This window comes from Diadema antillarum, unplaced genomic scaffold, assembly GCF_040938485.1.
Source record: "Diadema antillarum isolate AM-2024a unplaced genomic scaffold, OU_Dant_1.0 scf00000022, whole genome shotgun sequence".
NCBI lineage: Eukaryota > Metazoa > Echinodermata > Echinoidea > Diadematoida > Diadematidae > Diadema > Diadema antillarum.
The window spans coordinates 1479690-1502356 of NW_027270911.1; the positions used below are offsets into that span (position 1 = coordinate 1479690).

General features: G+C 39.8%; 1 protein-coding gene across 2 annotated transcripts in view; it reads right to left on the minus strand.

Annotated features, from left to right (window-relative positions):
• Window positions 1-22667, minus strand: part of LOC139731603 (uncharacterized) — a 43845-nt gene that overhangs the window by 15956 nt on the left and 5222 nt on the right. The window contains exons 1-2 of one of the 2 annotated variants that reach the window (XM_071642503.1): window positions 1507-1784; window positions 253-1040 (exon numbers count right to left, since the gene is read on the minus strand). In XM_071642503.1, coding sequence (XP_071498604.1) covers window positions 253-974 — 722 coding nt within the window. In that variant the 5' untranslated portion in view covers window positions 975-1040; window positions 1507-1784. Of the gene's footprint in view, window positions 1-252; window positions 1041-1506; window positions 1785-22667 lie in introns of those variants that run through there. The other variant, XM_071642495.1, reaches the window with a different exon arrangement.

The window sequence follows — 22667 nt, forward strand, 5'->3', positions numbered from 1 at the left end:
ATATTGTGAAATTACTGGCTCATGCAGAAAAAAAGGAAACATACAGGTGGCTATATTTATTGTCTTGTTCAAGCATCTACTACAAAGAATCACTTCACTATTTGCCAGGGCCCACAAGTAGCAGATGACTTTCAGACACGTTCTCACTTTGTGAGCATCAGTGTGATTTTTTTGTATGTTTGATGCATTTAGTATAGTGTAAAACTCTAAATGGAGTGTAGTCTCTTCATACTAAAGGAAAATAAGACCCACCTCATGGCAACGTTGCTACCATCAATGATGACAGGGCGATAGGGGTCTTCATCTTTGTCGTCTGAGTGAATCGGACCGTCACTGGCGTCCCTGGATACCGGAGACCTGGCCACATCAGCCTCCTCCCCAGCGCTGTGCTCCTCCTCGTCCTCCTCGGCGACCTTGGACGGAGCCTGGCTGAGCAGCCTCTGGAGGACCTCGTTGCTGGAGGCCTGGTCGCCGACCTGGGCCAGCACCTGCTCCACGCTCTCCAGGGAGTATCCCAGCTTCTGCATCAGAGCGATGGTGTCCTGGACCGAGTCCTGGGGTGTGTCCCTCGGCGGTGCAGGTGAGCCCTCCGTTGGCATCGCCTTCTCCTGTAGCTCCGATCCTCCCTCTCGCCTCGGCAGTCTCCGATGACTGGATTCCGTGGCCCGGTGGAGCAAACCATCTGTTTCGTCAATGTTTGAGCGACTGACCGAGTCATTAAAGTCTCTTCTGGGGGTACTACGTGGACCCCTGCTCTCCACATATGAATCTGGGGGTGCGACGGCACTGTGTGCCACCAAGTTCTCCGACGTGCCCTTCTTAGCGAGCTGTCGTGCCTCTGACAGGCTGGTGATGAGAGATTGTGCGCGCACAATGTTCTCATCGGTGCCCCGCAACACGAGGTGCTCCGGACTGGCGCGCTCAATCACCGCACCCGACTGGTACTCAAGTTGGGGGATTTGCGCGTCCAACATGTCGAGCAGACGAGGGCTGAGTCGCTCTTGATGAAGGTTGTCTGAGCACAGGGAGAGGGTGTATTCCTGAAGGACATTGAAAGAAAAGCAAACAATACAACATTAGAGGAACACAAGCAATTCTTTGCTACAATATGATCATATCATATGCATATTGTACAGCCTGTATGTAAACATCCATGCACATATGCCTGCATATATTTTCTGTCTACTGATATTTCAGAAACGACATGATAAATGCACAAGGATGCAACCAAATGGACATTCAGAAAGAGTCGCGGACAACCCGACCTTTTTTTCTTGTTCATGTCACCTTAGTTTTGGTACAACTCGAAGTATCAAATTCCTCTGCATACAATGTACATGACAAATAGAACAGTGCTTTCGGTGACACCTTCCAGAGGCATACCAAAACACTGCATGATGAGATATACTGTATGCAGTCATGCATGAAATGTACACACATACATACATGTACCCTATACATGTATGTTTCACCAAATTGACCTATTTCAACATAAATCATACCAACCTGTGACTCTGCGTAAACACACTACAAAAATCCCTGAACGAATGTTAGAATTAGATACAATGCTATCAGGAAACGCAAGGCAATCTGGACAGCCAGCAAGTATGGTCTGATCTGGAGTCCTGCGACAGAGAGAAATATATCTGTCGCTCGACATCTTTCAGTTTTGATGTTCCCTGCTGGCTGGCTATCTCCAGGCAGGCGAAAAATCAAAACATAAACACACAACACTAAGGGCAGTAATGAAAATATGCAATGCTTTCAGCCAGTCGCCAAGTAAACAATAGCTATAAACCAATCAATGAGGAAGTATGTAGCTAGATGCATGGCAGATGGTATGCATTGTGATCAGCTTTCATAGAGTGCATGAAAAAAAATTGTGTTGCCCGGCAACCATATGTGTTTGAAAAGCTGTGGTAGACTATAGTGGAAACTCTGAGTATAAGGAGGCAGGCGACAGTTTCTGTTTGCTTGGAGTAGGATGCACACAAGGCTTGACCCTGAAAACAAGATCAGAAGTGAAATGAGGCGTGACAGTGTAGTGTGACGTAGTGAGATCGCTCTGACGTATCAAGGTTATTCTTCCACCGCCCCACCCCTCAACCACCACAACAAACCATCATAAGTTACTAAAGAAAGAAGGAAAAAACAAAACAATTGGATGGGCTTTTCTGGAATTTCACGTGGGCTGGGAGAGCACTGATACGTCATACCAGCAACTGGGTCAAGAATGGCGCTGGTTTTGATGACATCATCATATTCCTTTCATACAAGTGTGTAAGTATCAGTAGCTTTGCAGCAATTATGACATCACAGAGCAATGTTTCACCTTGGTGACCCAGATACAAAAACAAGACAACATGGCAGCCATCACTGTCCATAAATGGACAGATAACTTTTGGCTCCATTTATCAAAAGAAAAAGGGATATCTATTGCAACCTTTTATGAGCAAATCTTCTATGTTTAAAAGAAGATATTACTTCTTTTCTCTCTCTCTGAACATCAAATCCTGCCACTTACTGTCTAATCAGTGGATTAGTTTGCATGATGCAAGAAAAGAGACTAGAAGAATTGATGCCTTTATCATGATACACCATACCACATGTTTTAATAGTCTATCAAATGATTTACCCTCATTCTGAGTGCATTGACCTTTTTTCTTTGAATCTGACGAAGAGACTTGCCCATTCTTCAGTTATAAGTTTTCAGTAAATTATCACATATCAGGGCATTAAACTTTCAAGAATTAATTACTGGAGTAGGCATAATGGAAATCAGCAACTGTGCAATCAATGTATTCAAGATATCACATTTGATGCATATTTGTAGGTCAGTTGTATCACAAAACATCCTACATTATACAATTTTTGTAACACAACCTAAGATTTAAGGAGATATCACTATTTCTCTTAATAAACCATTATAACTGTATTGGTATATGGTTTAGTCTGGAAATATTTTTATTATAACTATTGTTCACATTTTGTAAATTCAACAATACTTAACATTGATTGTACTGGTTCAAATTTTTGCATTGGTAGTTTTTATCTCTATCTCTCACTTTAAAGCTATTTTGAAGCACTAATGCTGGGTTTTTGTTTAATCTGCAAATAGTAAACTATGCATTTAACATTGCCCCATAGGAGTTGTTTCTCACATTTGCCTGGGGAAGAAATTGCCTTGTATTATATAGAGCAAGGGAATTATAGAAGCATTTTAGCATCCATGTGTCCCTTCATATCACTTGCCCTACAGGGAATTTTAATAGCCTCGGACAAGCAGGCTAGTTGTTTTGGGGGCACCCTATATCATTTGACGGGGAAAAAAACTGTCAAGCACCAAGTTTCTTTCTTCCTCACGCCGACATAAATCCATATAATTCCTCATGACACTGACGAATAGTTGGCTGGTAGTATTAATAAAATCAGAATGCATTTTTTCGTGTATAGTCACATGTACGTATTATGAGAACATCTTGCAATGAAAGAGTTCATTGTTAACCCTTCCCCCCACCCCTACAAAAGTGCATTATGCTACAATACACATTAATCCTGTCATAGAACACCCCCTACAAAGGATGTACATTGTACAGAGCAAAATGCGGGGTCCAAAGTACAGGGACAGAAAATACAGTAGAGCATTTTACATAATATATTCACTCCTACCTTGATATATCCTGCACAGTCAAGCTGTGTATGGTATCAACGAGATCAACAATAGTGCTGGTGCGTAGAGGCGCATACGGCTCATATACACATCACATATATATGAAGGCCTATACAATAACAACGCACTTTTTCCCTGATCTCCCCGACACGTGCTGGTTAGTGTAATTCGTCGTTTGGCTGATGACAGAGCCCTGTAGACTGTAAAAGTGCCAAGTCTCCTACCCTCATATAGGGGTGTTCAAAGTATATGTACCACTGTCAACTGGGCGGCGTATGACACAAATGAGTAATACCACTCTTGGGTGATGGCAAATATTATATGTGCATTGAGTGTCCATGACTTGTGTGTTTGTGCGTGAGCATGATTTGTCAACAAACTATAATCTTTATAGGGTGGAAACATCGAACTTCTCCTCCTCCCCCCCCCCCCCCCCCCCCCCCCCCCCACCATCATAAGGGAATTATTCGCTTTCGCAGAAACAAGACTGAACACGCAATGTCATCAGTACAGACAGGTGTAATAATGCTCTCGGCAATCACGGTGGGGGACCCTGTCCAAAGTCTCCGTCATGTGAGACTGTATGGAATACGGATGGGAATGTACTACAAGAGGGCTACTGGAGGCCTGCCAGTCATCAGTCAACTCCACGTAGAGAGGGGGATTTTTCTCTCGTTTCTTGGGCAAGGCACTGCGTGACCCTCGCACTCTGTAGGAAATGTCGATCAAGTGGGCTGACACTTGACGAACATCCTGTCAAAGGACTGGCTGTGTGTGTGTATGTGCATCTGCAGTGTATCTGCAGTGCTCAATCAGTTTCACCAAGACAGAAAGTTCATGTCTGGACATGTTCTCGTACTCTCCCTCGGGCATCTGTCCTTGGGGGTGAATTGCCAATTTATTTTCATCACACAACTTCTATTTTCAGCTTTTTTGCAAATAAAAAGAGAAAACCCAAAAATTACACACCGCAGCACTTGCCCCATAAGAAGGAAAATGAAGATCCACAAAGGAATAGTTACACCACTGTCATGTTACACAATACACTAGCCCCAAACTGGAGCTCTTGCAAAATCGCTCTTGCAAAATTCGATTAGTTTAGATTGGGACATTTAACGTAACATCATGATCAAATCTACCTGTTTCTAGTCGGATTTTCATAAAATTTGGTAGTATGCAGACAATATGAAAAAGTCTACAGTTTATGCTGATACCATGTCGTGCACAAAATATCTGCATACAATACAATCCATCTACCCTGCTCCATACTGTGCAAAGTGTGCAAAGTATTTCCATGCAACAAATTACTCTATTCTTTATGGTATGCTGGTATGTCTGGCTTGTCTCTTGGAAGTCATTAGCTCCCCAAGAGTTCCATTTATGTTTTGCATGGGCAGGTTTCACCCATTTCTACAGCGTCGTCACTGGGTGTGGACTGTCAAAACTGGAAGTACGTACTTGTAATGATGCAGTGCAAACTTCCTTGAACTTCATGATGCCAACGTAAATAATTGGCCTGTATAACGCTGTTTTCATTTCGTCATATGCAGGCTTGACCTGGACTTCGGATTCGAGAAGAAGAAGAGGATGACCCCAGATCAAGCAAGTTGACTGGAGGGGGGCGGGGAGGGGAGAGGAGGGGAGGGGTGTTACCCTTGTATCTTCTTCGCTCTTTCCAAGGGTTATGGTTTGCTACTGACATCCATATTGACAAGATTGCGTGAATTTGTATCATAAACTCCCTGAATACCACCAGCCTTCACATCAACTTGACTTTGCATCATGTTGACCTAAACATTATGCCAACAAGACTGATAGAATTACTGTAATAGGTGGATAAAACACAGGACAAAATCTGCTCGAAAAGTCATATCAAAGGTGCAATTTTACAAAGTTACAGTCAAATTCCTGTCTAATGTATTCACAATAAATCATATCTTATGTTTGATCACATAATCAACTTTTATTTTATCTTGACCATTCACAGTAGAAACACCTGTGTTTATAATGTTCAAGGTAAGTCTGCATACAGTTTCATTTACAGGTAACTGATAAACACTGTATAGCATACTGTACAATGTATGTTCCACAATGTGAGCAAGTACATGTATACGGATGGTTGACAAAGAGTGACAATGCGGGCACACTGAAATCAACTGGTGCCGCCAATAAACAAATAAAACATGTAATTCCATAGCAATACCACAAATGGGCAAATCGTCCATTTAAAAACAGTATCTACATGCCACTGCTGTTGCTCAGATTAAAACAACAACAACAACATATGTTAACAGACTATTCATTAACAATGTTTTTTTATAGTACAATGTAGTTTGAAAAATTTGAGCTGCATGATACTACAGTTGGCACAGTCTGACAATTTAAATAGCTGTTTTGCAAAGCTTCCATACTCACAACACATAATACCGGAGACATTCTTGGCACATTGAGCCGTGCAACTACACAGATTGATACAACCAAAAACAACCTCAAATTGTGCAAACAGTATATGAAGAGTGCTTTTAACCCTAGAGCCCCCTGCACCAAACTGTACATGTTCTATAAGATTCTAACCCTAGAATCCCTGGCACCAAACCATAACCACAAGCAAATGCACTAGCAGCTCACAACAAAGAGGTTACTCGCGTTGCAAACACGCTTACTCACATGGCTGTAAGCGTTGTTTGTTCAAAAAAAAAAAATTTTAAGTGTACTGTGTTGTGGCAAACTTAAACTTTGTGCAAGCACACACACACACACACACACACACACACACACACACACACACACACATCCATGAGGTCATCATGATTACGTTGACATGGATATGAACTATGACAGCTGTCCACCCAATCCCCTCCCCCCCCCCCCCCCCCCCTCCCCCCAAAAAAGAGTTTCTTGCTGGGACTGAAACTTAGACTAGAGCAACCGGCTAGATGTATCACCACCATCACATGGCGTTTTATGAAACACAAACAATTGTAACAGAGAAGTCTACTGAACTGAAGGCATGCTGTGCAGTAATATGTATTCGAGCACAAACAGGATGCAGGATGCTGGCGTAGTTTCGGACTCAGGACCCTGGAACTGTAATACCCTATCTATAGGCCTACACAAAGTTGGGCACAGGAGTGTTCCTGGAGCGCTTCGATTTGCAGGTGTATTATAATGCTCCTTTTGCCACTAAACCCATAGTGTTCAAGACAACTTAATGCCCTTCTCATTCTCAACAGACGATATGATATACAAGTATACATGTACATGCAAAGTTCTGCCATGGTGACCTTAGTGTCCACATAAACTGAATGCACAGCATGCGCCATGCCAAAGCCATACCACATCTGGAGCGCTCATAACATAGGTGACTGTTCACACATAGTCTAGAGTACTTCAGGAGTGCCCCACTCTATTAAAATGCCATGTATAAATGGGGTGCTTAGTCCACTTTAATGTAGAAATAAGAGAAAAACCAAGTTTCGTCTCACCTCCCTGGAAAAACTAACAGTAACACCTCGCAAAGTACTGGGCACAGTGCACACTCCCTCTACCCACCCCCCCCCCCCCCCCCCCCACACACACACCATATTCGCGCTGGCCGAGCGAGCAGAGTCCGTTGCCAAGAGTTGTGCTTGGCAGGCAAGGCGTTACTCCTGAACGGTCAGGAGGTCACTAGATTATCATTGTTTGCTTTGTGGACAAATAATGTTGTTGGTGCTATTATTTTTTTTTTTTCATTTTAACAGACTTTTTGTGTCTGTACACTGTGCTACGAGTGTACACTGGCAAAATCTCAAGAATATTCTTTGACTAGACGTCATTGAAGGAAGTACTGTACAAAGCAGAAAACTAATCCTTCATAAACTTGCAGATATAAGAGCAAAATCAATTGTGGTCTATTTTTGTACATGCTGTAAACACATTTTAAGACTTCAACAAAGAAAAGAGCTCTATTACAAGTTCTCCACAGGAAGCCGGAATGGCGTATTTCCTGAGAAGTCCAGCTGTTGCAACATCCTCGACACTCACTTGATTTTGAACACAAAATCTTAACTGCTATTCAACCTCCTAGGTCACGTTCCTTTTGAACCAACCTGTTAATCATCATAAACTTCCCTGGAAATACTCCATTCAAAGTTCAAAAAAAAAAAAAAAAAAGAAGCTTATTCACTTGCACAAAACAGTCTGGCGAGTCTTCATTACACTTGGACATAAAAAGGGGAACATCCTGGGTTTAGAATGTATCACTCCTTCACAAGGATGCAATAAATTGTGACATTCGTATCATATGCAGATTAGATATGGTGATGTCATCTTATCAACCCCCCCCCCCCCCCCCCCCACTGCTTATCAATGTACTAGAAATTGAGGGTACACTGTATGTCACCAAAAAAAATAGTCGATCTTAAAAGTGAAGATCCATACTGTGTACTTGAAATTATGGTATGCTGTGTGGACACATGTTCAGCACTGTTCTATCTTCCTAATAAAAATGAACATTTTTTGGACTGTTTCATGCAAGCCAGAGTAATTGACAAAGGATTTTCTTTTTAATTATTGATTTAACAATTTGAAATGGACCCTCAAAGGCTGATAAAACTTAACATAGAAACCAGTGGCATACCTATAATTTTAAGTTGATCTTAAATTTCAAGCTCGACTGACAACTTGTGTGTGAAACACCCCCCTGTAATAGTTGTTATGTAATATCTCAATGTAATTGTAAAGTTTTCACAGCTACACCCTCATAAAGAAGAAAAGGTGACGGAGGTAAAGAACATGACTTCCTCTTCTTGAATTCATCTGAATACACATAGAAATTGAGCAAATATTTTATTTTGTTCATTACAGGAAGACTAGTGAAACTAGGAAGTCATTTTCTCATATTACTGTCGATGTTTATGACTGGTATCACTGAATACACATGAAAAACATATATTTAAACTTACGTTAAAAGCGCATCCAATGTAGGCCTACAATGTTTTTGAAGCTGCTAACTGCTCTTTTCACCTGAGTGGAACTCGTGCAAGTGTGTTTTTGTTGTTTTGGTTTTGTTTTATGTAGCTTTTCACAGCTAACTTGACACAGCATCAAGTTTCATTTTGATGATCTGACTGCATCTGCTATGGGGTTGGTACAGTGTACCTGAAATTACAGGACGAGTTAAAGCAACAACATTAACACTATGATAAGCACATTTCAAATCAACTGCTGCCTCTAATATTACAGAATACATTTATCAGTACTAACTGTCCAGCATTTATACAACTACTACTAATGCTACCACTACCCCTTATGATGACAATGACAATACATTTAGGGGTAATAATAATAGCAACAACAACAATAACATGAAGGAGAAGGAAAAATCAAGTAGAACAAGAAGAAGAAGAGAAAGGAGCAGAAGAAGAGAAAGGAAAAGCAGGAGAAGAGAAAGGAAAAGCAGAAGAAAAAGGTTGGAATTGGATGGCTAATTACCTTGGTTAGAGCCATGACTACTAGTACTACTACATAGTACAATTAAAGTATGGTTTCTGAAGCCATGCATACTTTTTCTCTTTTTTGTGAACACTTGGCAATGTTAGTATTCTGATGAACACTTTGATGTAAAATATCCTTTTTAACTGATAAAGGGGAAAAAACAAGAGAAAACAAAAAGCATCCAAAAATCAAAATTCCTCAGTCTTCTCTTTAATACCCAGTTGTTAAAGACAGATAGATGCATGATGTCATCTATAAAAAAAGTTTTAAAAATCCCGCTATTCAGACACACACCCACCCACACACACACATATAAATGCGTACAAACAATATAAATTCACTACCCGGCCTACCCTGAATAGGAAGGGTTTAAAAATGGTCAAGGAACTTAATAAAGAGTGGGCTCATTCCATTCACAGGGCAAGTGACTCAGGATCAACTGACTATCCACGACATTGATCCAGAGCTGGCCGCTTTGAGTCATACTGTGTATGGCTGATATGGCTGACAGCCTGGTGGGATCGAATCTATCCACCTGGTGCAATAACCTGACTCACTCCCTAGCCTCACCCCTGCCAAGTAGCAAGATATGGGCGCAGTCAAACAAATGTGACACATTGTTTCGAGGGACTTTGTCCGCCCCCACTCCCTGTATAACTGCCATGCTGAAAGACGGCAAATAAATGACTCCATCGCACCCCCCCCCTTTCTTTTCCCGTTTTTCTACACTCCACAGCCTCCCCACCCACATACCGTTCAAAGTCTAAGAGCGTGTTTCTACTGAGAGCACCTCACATCCCTGGCATCGCCACGAATTTTGTCCAACGCAGCACCTCGTACTTTACGACCACTCGAGCTGTTTCTACTGAGCGACAAAATACGAGGTGATGCAAAGGTGACGTGCAAATGCGGCGATTCCGGAAGTCAGGTATTTTTAAGTCACAGATTGGGTCACGCGCGCACTGTACTGAACCCTGCCTGCTTTGCTACTGCGTCGGCTATTTTTTGATAAGCCATTTCGTCTCCCCATCCAATATACCCCGAACTAACATACTGGTATCCTGCCACTGATAGAGAAATCTTTGGAGATCGAGGGTCCAGTTGAGATTTTCTCAAGGCTGCGACATACTAATGTGGTACTCTCGCGATTCGAGACAGTATAAAATGAAATAACGCGGTGTAAAATCAAAGTAAATTATGAGGGCTTAGTAATGCAATAAGTTAGGCTGTTAATCACGCGAACAATAGACGAGGAATGCCACAATTCACATGTAACGTAACGTATAGGGCCTATAACACGTACACAAGCGAGTTGGTACAAAGCATGCCAACACGGTCGGTGTGTGTACACACGTATTTTGTACACATGTGTTAAAGGAGTGTGTGCGATGAACCAATTGAAAAGCGCGGGGAGAAATTCTGGACGTCCGATACACCACGAATTTCGCTACCCGGTGTGTTTCTACTGAGAATCGTCCTTCGCGTCACCACGCATCGACCACCTCAATAGATGGACGACGGAGCACCTCGCATCAGCCGGCATCGGCCACTACCCGATCTGTTTCTACTGAGGAAAAATTCGAGGTGTCACCACGCATCGGCCGGTATCGGCCGGCATCGGCCGGTATCACCACACATCGGCTGGCATCACCTCGAATTTTCGTCGCTCAGTAGAAACACGCTCTAATTCACGTTCTGAGGCAAAGATAATCCCAGGACATGTTTTGGTTCTTGAGAAAGTCTGCTTATTAATGTAACAAACTATAGACAGGAGAGGCCCATCGGTGCAAACAACAAATTGAGGGTTAAAATTGTTCTCTTTCTCTTTCAGCACCGCTCCATGCCTGACATTTAAGCCCCGAAACATACAATGTAGGTTTACATCACTTCCATACGCCTAGGTAGAAACATTCAATTTCTGCTCTAAAATGGAGACATTATACTGTAGGTATGCATACAAAATGTGTGACATAACATTGTGATTTAACACAATTTTTCAGTTGGGTAACAACGAGAATATGGAATAGTACCCCCCCCCCCCAAAAAAAAAAAAAAAAAAAAAATGATGCCGAAAGCATCACACTCTCAGAGCATACTGTTCATATTTTACACTTTTGATCTCAACTTACTCCAAAACAACTCATCATCCCAGTAAATCGTGTCAGAGAGACAAGTTTCTTGGTAGAGCCTTTCGATATATAGCAAGTAAATTCCAAATGGTGGAAGATGAATTTTTGGGCCCTTCTGAGAAGTATGTTTTAGTTTTTAACTAACACACGAACAAAAAAATACAACAGCAACAACAACAACAACAACAACAAAGTATCCAGAGAGCATCATGAACAGGAAAGGGGTGAATGCATTACTCCTGTGGCACTTCATCGAACAACCAGTTTTTGGAATACACCATAGGTGGGTCATACATTGTCCTGGTAGGTATTGACAAATGGACTCTGTCAGAGTGCCTTCACATGCTACAATTGCTAGACACATTTGAATTTGGTGCAAAACCAAATTTTCTCAGAAACATTCTGTTTTGTTTTGTTGTTGTTGTTGTTGTTGTTTCTTACTGGGGGGGGGGGGGGGGGGTCTACCATATTGAATTGGCAGGAAAACCAGTGAGAGACTGTATGCCCTTGATATTCTTTTTGTTATGTTTGTTCTGGTTTGCATTCTTCCTTTCTTACTATAGATGCAGTATGTACATACATGTATGTAGAATATGCCCCCATTTTTTTTTGTTTTTTCTTAATTGGGGTGTACAGAATCCCCAACAGATACAGGACACAAACTTGTAAATTATGCTCCATCCGTACAATTTCTTCTTAGGTACAAACCTGAATTGGACAGGGCATACACTGTACATGTGTGTATGTGTGTGTGTGTGTGTTGTGTGTGTGAGATACAAACAACAACAACACAGGACTACAGCTGGAACAAGTCTCAATGAACTATATGTACAGCATTACAAAGGGAAGGTTATATCTGGCACATCACTCTGAGAAAGAGGATGTGACATGGGGTACCTGTGGATGGATGTCTGTGAGGGGAAGTGTTTGATCAAATCGTATTCCCATTCCTCCAACCTTATTCATGGAAAAAGGGAGGCAGTTCCCCTTCCCCCCCCCCCCTTCCCTCCACCTCCATGTTACACAAAGTGATTGACCTGCAAGCCATTGAATGAAAGCAAGAATATCAGAGGGTCCTCTTTCACACTGACCAACGAAGAAAGCACCCACTCATTTTGCAATCAAATCATTAATTCCATGCTGAAACAAGCAAACACACATGATTGCCCTGAGCATGGGAATTTGCAGCATTTGTGACAAGCCCTTTAATGTCGTGCTATATGTACAGTATACATGCATTCTGCATTTCTGACGCACTGGTTTGCAATGCGCTGAGTAGGGAGAAACATACCCTAGCAAAAGGACAGCAAAAAACAGAAAACTGCTGTCAATTAGGCTACTTCAAGCTCCCGTCAAATCAGGGGAGATTGAAGCCACCGCCCAGGTCAATCCAAGGCAGTCATACTCACACAGCAGAATACTAGGTATGCATCTTCAAGGGATTGTATAGTTTTGGTTGAGACCTAACCTCAGGTTTCTAACATTTTTTTTTTTTTTTTTTTGTGAGATGATGAGAAACCTCTCATGAAATATGAAAGAGCATGTAATTCCAAGTGGTATTCAACGTTTATTTGATGAAAATTGGTTTTGAAATGGCTGAGATATCCAAAGCAGAGCAATCCTAATAAAAGGTGAGACCCATCTGTTATTAAGATCACTTTGTTTTACTTTGTCTTTTGATGTCTCAGCTATTCCAGAACCTATTTTCATCCAAAAAACTTTGAATTCCTCTTAGAATGGTACAAAGTATGCTCTGTATTATTTCATGAGGTGGTTTCTTGGTATCTCACAAAAAGTTAAAAGCCCAATCCTCATTCCCACCAATACTATCTGTTTGTGTGTGCATAATACAGATGTGTATAGGCCTACATGAATGTATTGTATAAAATAGAAAGTAGGAAATGAAAACTAAAAGATATTAAAAATTGATGCAAACAATACTGTGTTTTACCTTATGAGCAAAAACAAATTGTTGCACAGCTGAACTGAGCACAAATGTTAGTCAACACCAAGACAATAAATCCAAATATGCAGCCCTAAAATACATATTCATAGATACAAAATAGAATATCAAATTAAATGGTATACAATTTGCAATGATTTATACCACAAATATTTCTTCAGCATATATGTTACATGGGAATAATAAAAACAAAACAAAACAAAACAAAACAAAACAAAACAAAACAAGACAAGGAAACATGTCGAAGATTAGGCCTATATCATTAAAGAATGCAGTTCTGGTAACATTAGAACTTGTTTGTTTTGTTTTTGAGAGGCTAAACTTAGAAGAGACATGAAACTATACCTTTGTTGACCACAGGGGCTGTACAAGTAGGTAATATAATCGTTAATAGTCCAGAGTCGAAATCCAAAAAGTTTGATGCAAACAAATTTGTTAGGGTATTTTTACTGTCTCTCTCAGATTTCCTGATAATGAATTGTTAATTAACTTGCACCACCACTGGCAAGGAAATGGTCTGGAGCGAGAAATCCTACAACAGATCTTCACAAACACTGTACTGTGGAATGAACACAAGGCAGACATAATCAAGGCTTTTAATCACTGAGCACCCACTGAGCACTCCCCCCCCCCCCCCCCCCACAAACACACATGCACAGACTTTTTTTTTTTTTTGAGGACACATTACAATGGATCTATTTTTGGCACAACAACAATGGCCCAGCTGCTACAGTCATCAGCGCATGTGCCTGAGTAAGCGGATCCCATTGGCAGAGGCTGGTACCCCCAGTTTATGGAAATTGTTAAATTGAACTACGATCATAAATAGATTTCTGCAAAATCATAATTCCGTCTGAACCCTCTTTTTGACTGCCAAAACCTTCACTGTCTGATTTCATGACTATTTTTCACACTTTAATGACAATATTAATTGCATCACCTACACGGCGTATCTTTGGCTGTAATGTCCTAATTTTGGCTTTCTTGGCATAACATGGCTTCCACCCGAGGTGTCACAATAACACTCACTCAGTTAGCAAGTACCCAGTCGACACAAAGGGTTGACTTTTGTGTTGAGAGAGGAACTTGGTGGAAAAGTTTTACAGACTTCACAGGGTGAGGTGGAAAAGGGGACTGTTGTTTTCTAGTTTTGTTTTGGTTTTTGACCTTCCTAATACTGCTTCTTGATCAGAAAGAGTAGACCTAGGGGAAAAAGCAACAAAAGAGAGATTTTTGTCGTAGGCCCTGTTATTTTCCTGTCTCAGTCATCCTTGGTCCTTTGCTTGTTTGCAACATGAATGTCCTCCAGCATGAAGACAGTCATGTTCCTTTATCAAATCACAGGGGGTCAGACAGTGCCAGGCACCCTTCATGTGCAGGGCAGTACACACTGATGTCTTGGGCGACTTGAGCGACAACCCATCCTTCTGTGGAAACCACAATAGACCTGGCATGGAAACCATAATCTACATGTAGGCCTATCTTGTACTCTATCGTGGACAAGTCTTTCTGCTTACGCTTCAAAGTGGGCGGTGACACAGCGTTTGTTTGGGGGGGGGGGGGTTATATAAAGGTGGAAGGCCTCTTAAATCATCACCATGGCCTCCTAGACCTATACATTAAAGTTACAGTTTACCTTTGGGAGCAGTGATTTAAAGGGATCGTACAGTTATGGTTGAGACCTAATTCCAGGTTTCTAACATTTTTTGGTGAAATAATGAGAAACCTCTTATAAAATGTGACAGAGCATGTAGTTCTATGAGGAATTCAACGTTTATTTGATGAAAATTGGCTTTGAAATGGCTGAGATATCAAAAAAGAGCGATTCTAATAAAGTGTGGGACCCACACTTTATTACGATCCCTTTGTTTTACTTTGTTTTTGGATGTTTCAGTCATTCCAAACCCGATTTTCGTCAAATAAACTTTGAATTCCTCTCAAAATGGTATGTTCTGTAGTTTATCACAAGTGTTTACTTGGTATCTCGCAAAAAGTTAAAAGCCCAATTCTCAGCTCCACCAAAACTGCACTAGCCCTTTAAAAAATGTTCGAGATATCACATTTGATGCATAACATGTGTACATAGCAGGTCAGTTGTATCACAAAACATCCTACCATGAAAAAATTTGCAATACAGCCTAAAATATAAGGAGAGATCACCATTTTTCTCAATAAACCATAACTGTGGACGGTTTGGTCTAGAAACATTGTTATTACGATAATTGTTCACATTTTGTATACTTAACATTAACTACATGTATAATTCTGATTCAAATTTTTACATTGGTTGTTTCTATCCCTAATTAACTGAAAGGCCTACCCTGTGAAAATAAAATGGAATGGATAAATAAATAAATAGATGAATAAACTCACAATTTAGAACTATTTCGAAGCACCAAAGCCAGGTTTTTGTTTCATGTGCAAATGGTAAATTATGCCATTAATTGGTATTTTGGTAGCCATTACCATCATTTGGGATAGGCTGCTCACTGTAGAATTCAGACTAAGGCTTGCTACGTGCAAGAGAAGGGCATGTCACAAGTAAAATGATAAATATATGAAGTGAAATAGAAGTCGAGATGAGATATCAACAGGAAACGAATGAATTAAGTGGACAGGAACTCAAAGCACACACAAATTAATTATTTTTTTTAAAAACTTGTAAATTATTGAAAGATGACATGGAACTTTTTAATCTGCCAGGTACAGAGAAAGGCAAAATACAGTAAACTAACCTTCATTGAAGGGACTTTTTTGTCACTGTTGCAATCTTATATTTAGGGTTTTACACAACTCCAATAAAGGTCGAATGGGTACTATCTTTAGTATCATGCTGGATGTGAGTGATGGTGCTTTATTATCATTTGCTTGGAATTTTTCCTGGAATTGCTACACAATTGTTGTGCATTTGTGTCAAATTTTGTTGAAATATGATGCACGTGAAATATACTCAAAGTCCTTTCTAATTTTGTTATAAGAAGACAAAGCACATCTCGAATTGAATTTCCTTAAATGCAAACATACTACATAGTTTGTTTTTTACAATGCACAGTATCTAGATAACAGGTTATACATCTGCATACATTTGCCATAGAAAGAAAAGAAAATGGGAAGACACCTCATTAAGATGGACAGAAGGTTACAGATTACACTGCTTTCAATCCCTTTACAATTTGTATATTTTTTAAGCATGATATGATTTCCACATTACATTTTTTTTTTGGGGGGGGGGAAATGAAATGAAATGAAATGAATAAATGAAATGAAATGAAGGTTGTACATATTCACTCCAGGTTTACATAATGGCACATCCTGTACTTTTTCACTATTAATGAGAAAACTTATCAGGGTGCCAATCACACAAAAGACTCTATTTTACCAACTCATCACACACACACACACACACACACACACATTCATACTGCACAATAACAACAACTAGAGTGACACGATCCAGGAATAGTCAAGTCTTTAAAGCTGATTGGCTGTTGTTGGAATTGTCATAATCATTGTCGGTTGCTACATGATGTATCTCTGGCATACACATGTAGTCTAAACATAGTCTATTATGTAACAGGGTCACAGATGTGGGCATTCGCGTGGGTCGGGCGTGAGTGGGCGGTTGGGGAGAGGTAATTTTTTTTTATTGATCAAAGACAGAACAAAACTGTCGGGCACATTTCTAGATTATGCATGTATGATGTAACACCTGCCCAAACACAGAGAAGACCCGTGAAAATTCCATCTACCACCTCGGAATGGACACAACTAGACAATGCCAGAGTTCTTTTGTGTCCCTGTGAATCATGAATGTGGAGTACGTAGCTCCATGCTGTGAGTGAGTCAAACCTACCACTGTATCGAACAATTGTGAAGTTTGAATCATCGCGGGTCATGCAGACATTTCAATGGCTTCGTACACCAACTTTCTGCATATGGCGTAATACACGTAGGCCTACTACAGTGTATGTACCTTCCACTCTAAAAGTTTGAGACACACTCTGCATCCTCAACAACCGGAACTTGGTAACCTTTTTCCCTATGCCTGGAACCCCCTGGCACCGGTAATAAGATACCAATGCCAATTATATGATACTGTGCAGATTGGTGAAAGTGTGCTGATGTCTGAAAGATAATGCATGAGGATGTTGGTCGTGATGGCATTCCAAAGTTGTTTTTACTACAGTACAAAGAAGAAAATATCAAAGACATAATTTACCCCATATTTGCAGATGAAACAAAAACCCAACATTAGTGCTTTAATAGTTCTAAAATGTAAGTTAGGGATAGGACCAACCAATGTAAAAAAATGTAATCCGTATACAAGTAATCAATGTTAAGTATTGTTAAATGCACAAAATGTGAACAATAGTTTACAAAATAAAAATGTTTCCACGCTAAACCATCTACATTATTTGTACAGTGATGGTTTATTGAGAAAAATACTGATATCTCCTTATATTTCAGACTTTATTGTGAAAATTTGATATGATAGGATGTTTTGTGATGCAACAGACATATAGGCCCTTGTGCATCAAATGTGATCTCTTGAACTTTTTTTAAAAATCACTGCTCCCAAAGGTAAACAGGACCTTTAACATTATCAGATAAACCAAACCAATTTAAGCAGACTTTCAACTGTGATACCTTTGACTACTAGAAGACAAGAAAACTACCCCCCCCCCCAAAAAAAAAAAAAAAAATTAAAACACACACAATAATACTGATTTCATTCAACCATAGAGTGATTACCATGAAGTCCACAGTTGCACGCCATGATCATTTCTGTATTTAGACAGTTTAATCATAATATACTATAATTTGAAAAAAAAAAAAAATCAGTAACATAACTGAACATTTTGAAAATTGCAAATTCATCAGAGTACACACAGTATAAGGATTCTCTGATTTATACTGTTAGGTAAATCACACATCCTGGTACGGTACATGTCACAATGGGATTTTATTCAGAATTGTGCTCTTTAGGCACAATCTGGGTGAGTATGGTGCAATTAGACTTTTACCAGAATAGCAACTGTGAGTCAGGTCACAGCCCCCCCCCCCCCCCACCCCACCCCAACTAGGAAACTACAAATAGAACCAAGGAGCTTTTGAAGCTCCTTGATAGAACAAAGCAAGCCTCGTGTCGGCGAATATAAGAAAAAAAAATGATTTGTTTGCAATTTCCGGTTGTTTACACTTGATTCAACACAGTCGATTTGTATGGAGTTCAATAGCTCTTCAGTTGAACTTTTTTGTTGACAAACACAGGTACATTTATTGTATATGTACAGTTATACACATGTAGGGTTGCAGGCTGATTCAAAATGGACTGCCGATGTTGTGTACTCTTGAAGCTGAGCAATCAGTGAAAATGTTTACACTCTACATGTATTTTATGACTGAGACCATTTTGCATGGTAAAGAGTGAATGGGTAAGTGTAGGGCACATCCCTTCAATTGGTCAATGTTACGGGCCTACAGGGCTACAGTACATAATGCACATTGTATAATTCTCAAACAATATGTTTGGTGTATGATGATCAATATACACACCATTTCCCAACATCATATTGATTTTGAAGGTGTGAGCCAGAAATCAAATCACTTCTAGTGCATTAAAACTCTCTCCTTATCACTGTTACTCACAGCTGACATTGAGAAACCTACATGGATAGGAGGAATTTCAGGGACTTTCCCCTCATTCCAATTCAGGCTTCTGAAAATTATGTATCATTGATATTGTACAGTCTATCATGTATAAGGTATGGCATCTACAATTGTATTTGCATCCGTGTACATGTATATAAATAAATTATATATATATATGTATGTATATACAAGGTGTATAAATAGACTACCTACAGTGTATTGTTACACACACACACACACACACACAGAGTATGAAACCACATCGTACACTGTATATGTGTGTGTGTGTGTGTATGTGTGGAGGCAGGAAGATGCAAAATTGACTGCCGATGATGCTGGCACTATGAAAGACACGCGAAGAATATTGATGAGGAGTGCAGGGGATTTTCCCCTCATCTTAATTCAGGCTTCTGAATACTAAATAGCACCCGCCTAAAAAACCAAGCTCAGCAAGCCAGGGAGCATATGGCGCGCGCGCACACACATACACACATACACATATACACAAACACACATTGTACATGAATCATGCATTTGACATGACAACACATACAGCCTGTATGCACACATACAATTGTAGCGACACTGGACAATGTACATTTGTAGCTACAATTATTTCCACAGTAAAAGGGTACATTTCAGGGATATCGCTTTACATGTATTTTCTGTTCCCAACGTACACTACCCCTAATACAATATCTTTTAGAACAATTTAATGAGAGATAACTTTGCCCCAAAATTGCTTCAAAGAAGCAAGTTTTTTTGAAATTTTGCCAAAATGAAAAATTTGGAGGTACATGTTTGTAGTACAGTATGTAACACTGGACGAAAATCTATGTACACAAACATAAATATGAAGGTCAAATTATGAATGTTCATTGTTGTTTCTTAACTGAATGGCCTAATATAGATTAGGAAAGATAATAGCCTTAAAATTCTGTTGAACACAGTATTTTACAGCATTTCTACACTGGTGAATGTACGTAACATGGACAGACAAAAATGCAACAGTTTTGTCTGTTCATGTTACCTATAACGTATGTGATACCACCCCCCCCCCCCCCAATTTTTAATCTCACTCTCGGCAAAAATTCTACTAAACTGCTTCTCTGAAGCAACTTGGGGGCAAAGTTATATCTTACTAAATTGTTCTAAAAGATCACATTGTATTGGGGGTTAATGCACACTGGAAACAGAAAATAAAGGGACATCCCTGAAATGTACCCTTTGGTAACCCACTGAAGACGAGGCCGGAGTATACTTGGGCAGGCGTCTACGGGAAATGATTGTTGTACTGGTAGCAAAATCAGCCGGTCCTCAACGGGTTTAATGTGGAAATGCTTATATTATTTTGCAGATCTATACAAGTCCATATATGTAGTGCAGAGAACCATTGGCCAGTTTTGGGCCTTTGGGCATATATCGAATTATTTACACTGTACATCACACCAACATTTGCACTACATTGTATGTACCTTGATACATGAAATATGTTATGTAGGCCCTATATGTATCTATAGCCATGGGGGGGGGGGGGAGGGGGATACAATGTATTTCATCTCATTGTCAGGCACTGTTTATCAACATCATATGTGACAGTATATCACAAAACCCATAAAAGTTGCAAAAACTGATTTCTTTGACATTTTTGGTTGAGCCAGCTGATACGTATGCATTTGGTTTTGGAATATTCTAGAGTTACACGAAAGTTCCAGGGCCCCATTTCATAACAGCAACTCTTGCTGGAATGGCAGCTACCCATAGCAACAGCCAATCAGGAAGCTGGATTCTTGTCATCACCATGGCAATTGCTATTCCAGCAAGAGTTTCCATCATATCAACCCTTTATGAAATGAGGCCCAGAAGTCTTGGAGTATGAAATTTAACAGAAGTTGTTCACAGTCTTGTTTGCATGATGTTTTATTGTAACAAATGTAAAGTACTTTAGGTCTTCTCTTTTTTCTACCCCTGTCACAGTGCGAATGAGAATCCTAAAGAATCAAAAGATCTGTAATTTTGACGTAATTATAAAGAGAAAGTTGTCAAGGATTCCCCCAATATCATAGGCTCATGCAGCGGTGGCCAAGGAGTTAAAAATCCCTGCAGAACCACAATCCCAAAAGTGTTTGAGGCATTTTCTGGGCAATAGATATTTAAACGCAACTATGTTATCAATCGTGTTTAGAAATGCTGATTTGAAACGCCCTAAAAAGTGCCTATTGAAACAAATTTACCATTCTAAGACGACGATTGTCCTTCAGCGAGTTTCTCATGTTCATAAATGCCATCTGAAATGCATTCTAAAATTTGCTCTCTCGAGTTTCATAGACCACGGAGGTACAGTTAGGCGAGCTCACCTAGTACTTCCTTGATTAGACAAATGCAGCCTTAGAATACATTGTATGTAAAACAGATCTATAGAACATAATTGGCCAAAAAAAAATGTGTTTTAAGATCATAACTGGGCCTGGCCTCCTCACATTTGGGTTTATCATCTGCCCAAATCTTCCTGAAAGTTATTTGGAAGCCTTCTACGCTGTATGCCAGAACTGCTGTGAGTTGATAAACAAACTCTCCATCATAAAATATGATAAAATAATAAAATGTGATTGAAAACACCTCCACAACCAAGCACAAACAATCATGTGATTTGAGATACATGTATAATGTTTGGGAGAAACAGGAGATGAGTTTGTTTTCAGATCTGGGAAAATATAAAACTGGCCAGCATGAAACATGTTTTGAAACACGATGAAACACAAAGCCCTTTTGCCTAGTTACATTGTATGCAGTACTGTATATCTCAAGTGAAAGTGCTCAATGTGTACTCTTACACATGAGAAACAGACTTAACTAAACTTTTTCTTTTTTCCCCCACACACTTTTACATTTGAAAGCGTATCGTGCACATGCAACTGTGACAGACTGATACATCAACAAATCAAATCATAAAAAAGCAAACAACGATGCATCCAAGGCCCACAGCTCAAGTTTTATAGACACTCATGTAAACAGGACATATAACTCTACCATGTACTTGTCCATATTCTTTGAGTATCTGAAATCCTGAATTGAAGAAAAAACTGGACATGACTTCCCTGTTCATTTTTTCCTCTTGTAAGCACTGATTCTAACTTCCTTATTCTCATTTGAGAGGTCAGCTTTCCAGGACAAGTCAACATTGTACAAGGAAAGTAACTGAACTATTTGCGCAAAGAGCGCTCATATTTAGTTATATGAATATGAATGCCGAATCTGCAATTGTAACATTGATATTTATGTCATGAATACAATGTATGCATAGTGTTTTTCCAGGGCTTTTTTTTTTATCAATCATGAACAAATTGTTTGTGTCCTTGATAGACTGGGCAAGATTATACCCTACTGCATATCATATGGAAACATACACCATATTCCAATGGCAAAATTTGATTACAAATAGGTTATCACATATCATAAATTGTTTTTATTGCTACAGCCAGTACAGATGTACATTTCTGGGCACTCATGACAGAAAAGGACAAACTAAAGACTTCACAGTCACCAAAAAAAAAAGTGTATTTGATAGCAAGATTACATTGACAGGGAATGTTCCATCAAAGAGAAAAACAACAACAACAACAACTTTCACACAAGTACACACCATACTGGAACTATGAAGATAAAAAATAAAAATATGTGTAGGCCTACAGAACTAAGAAGGCCAGAGATACGACCAAAAAACAAAATGCACCCTACGGATCAACTGCACTTAGGACCAGCTCAAGACCTCAGC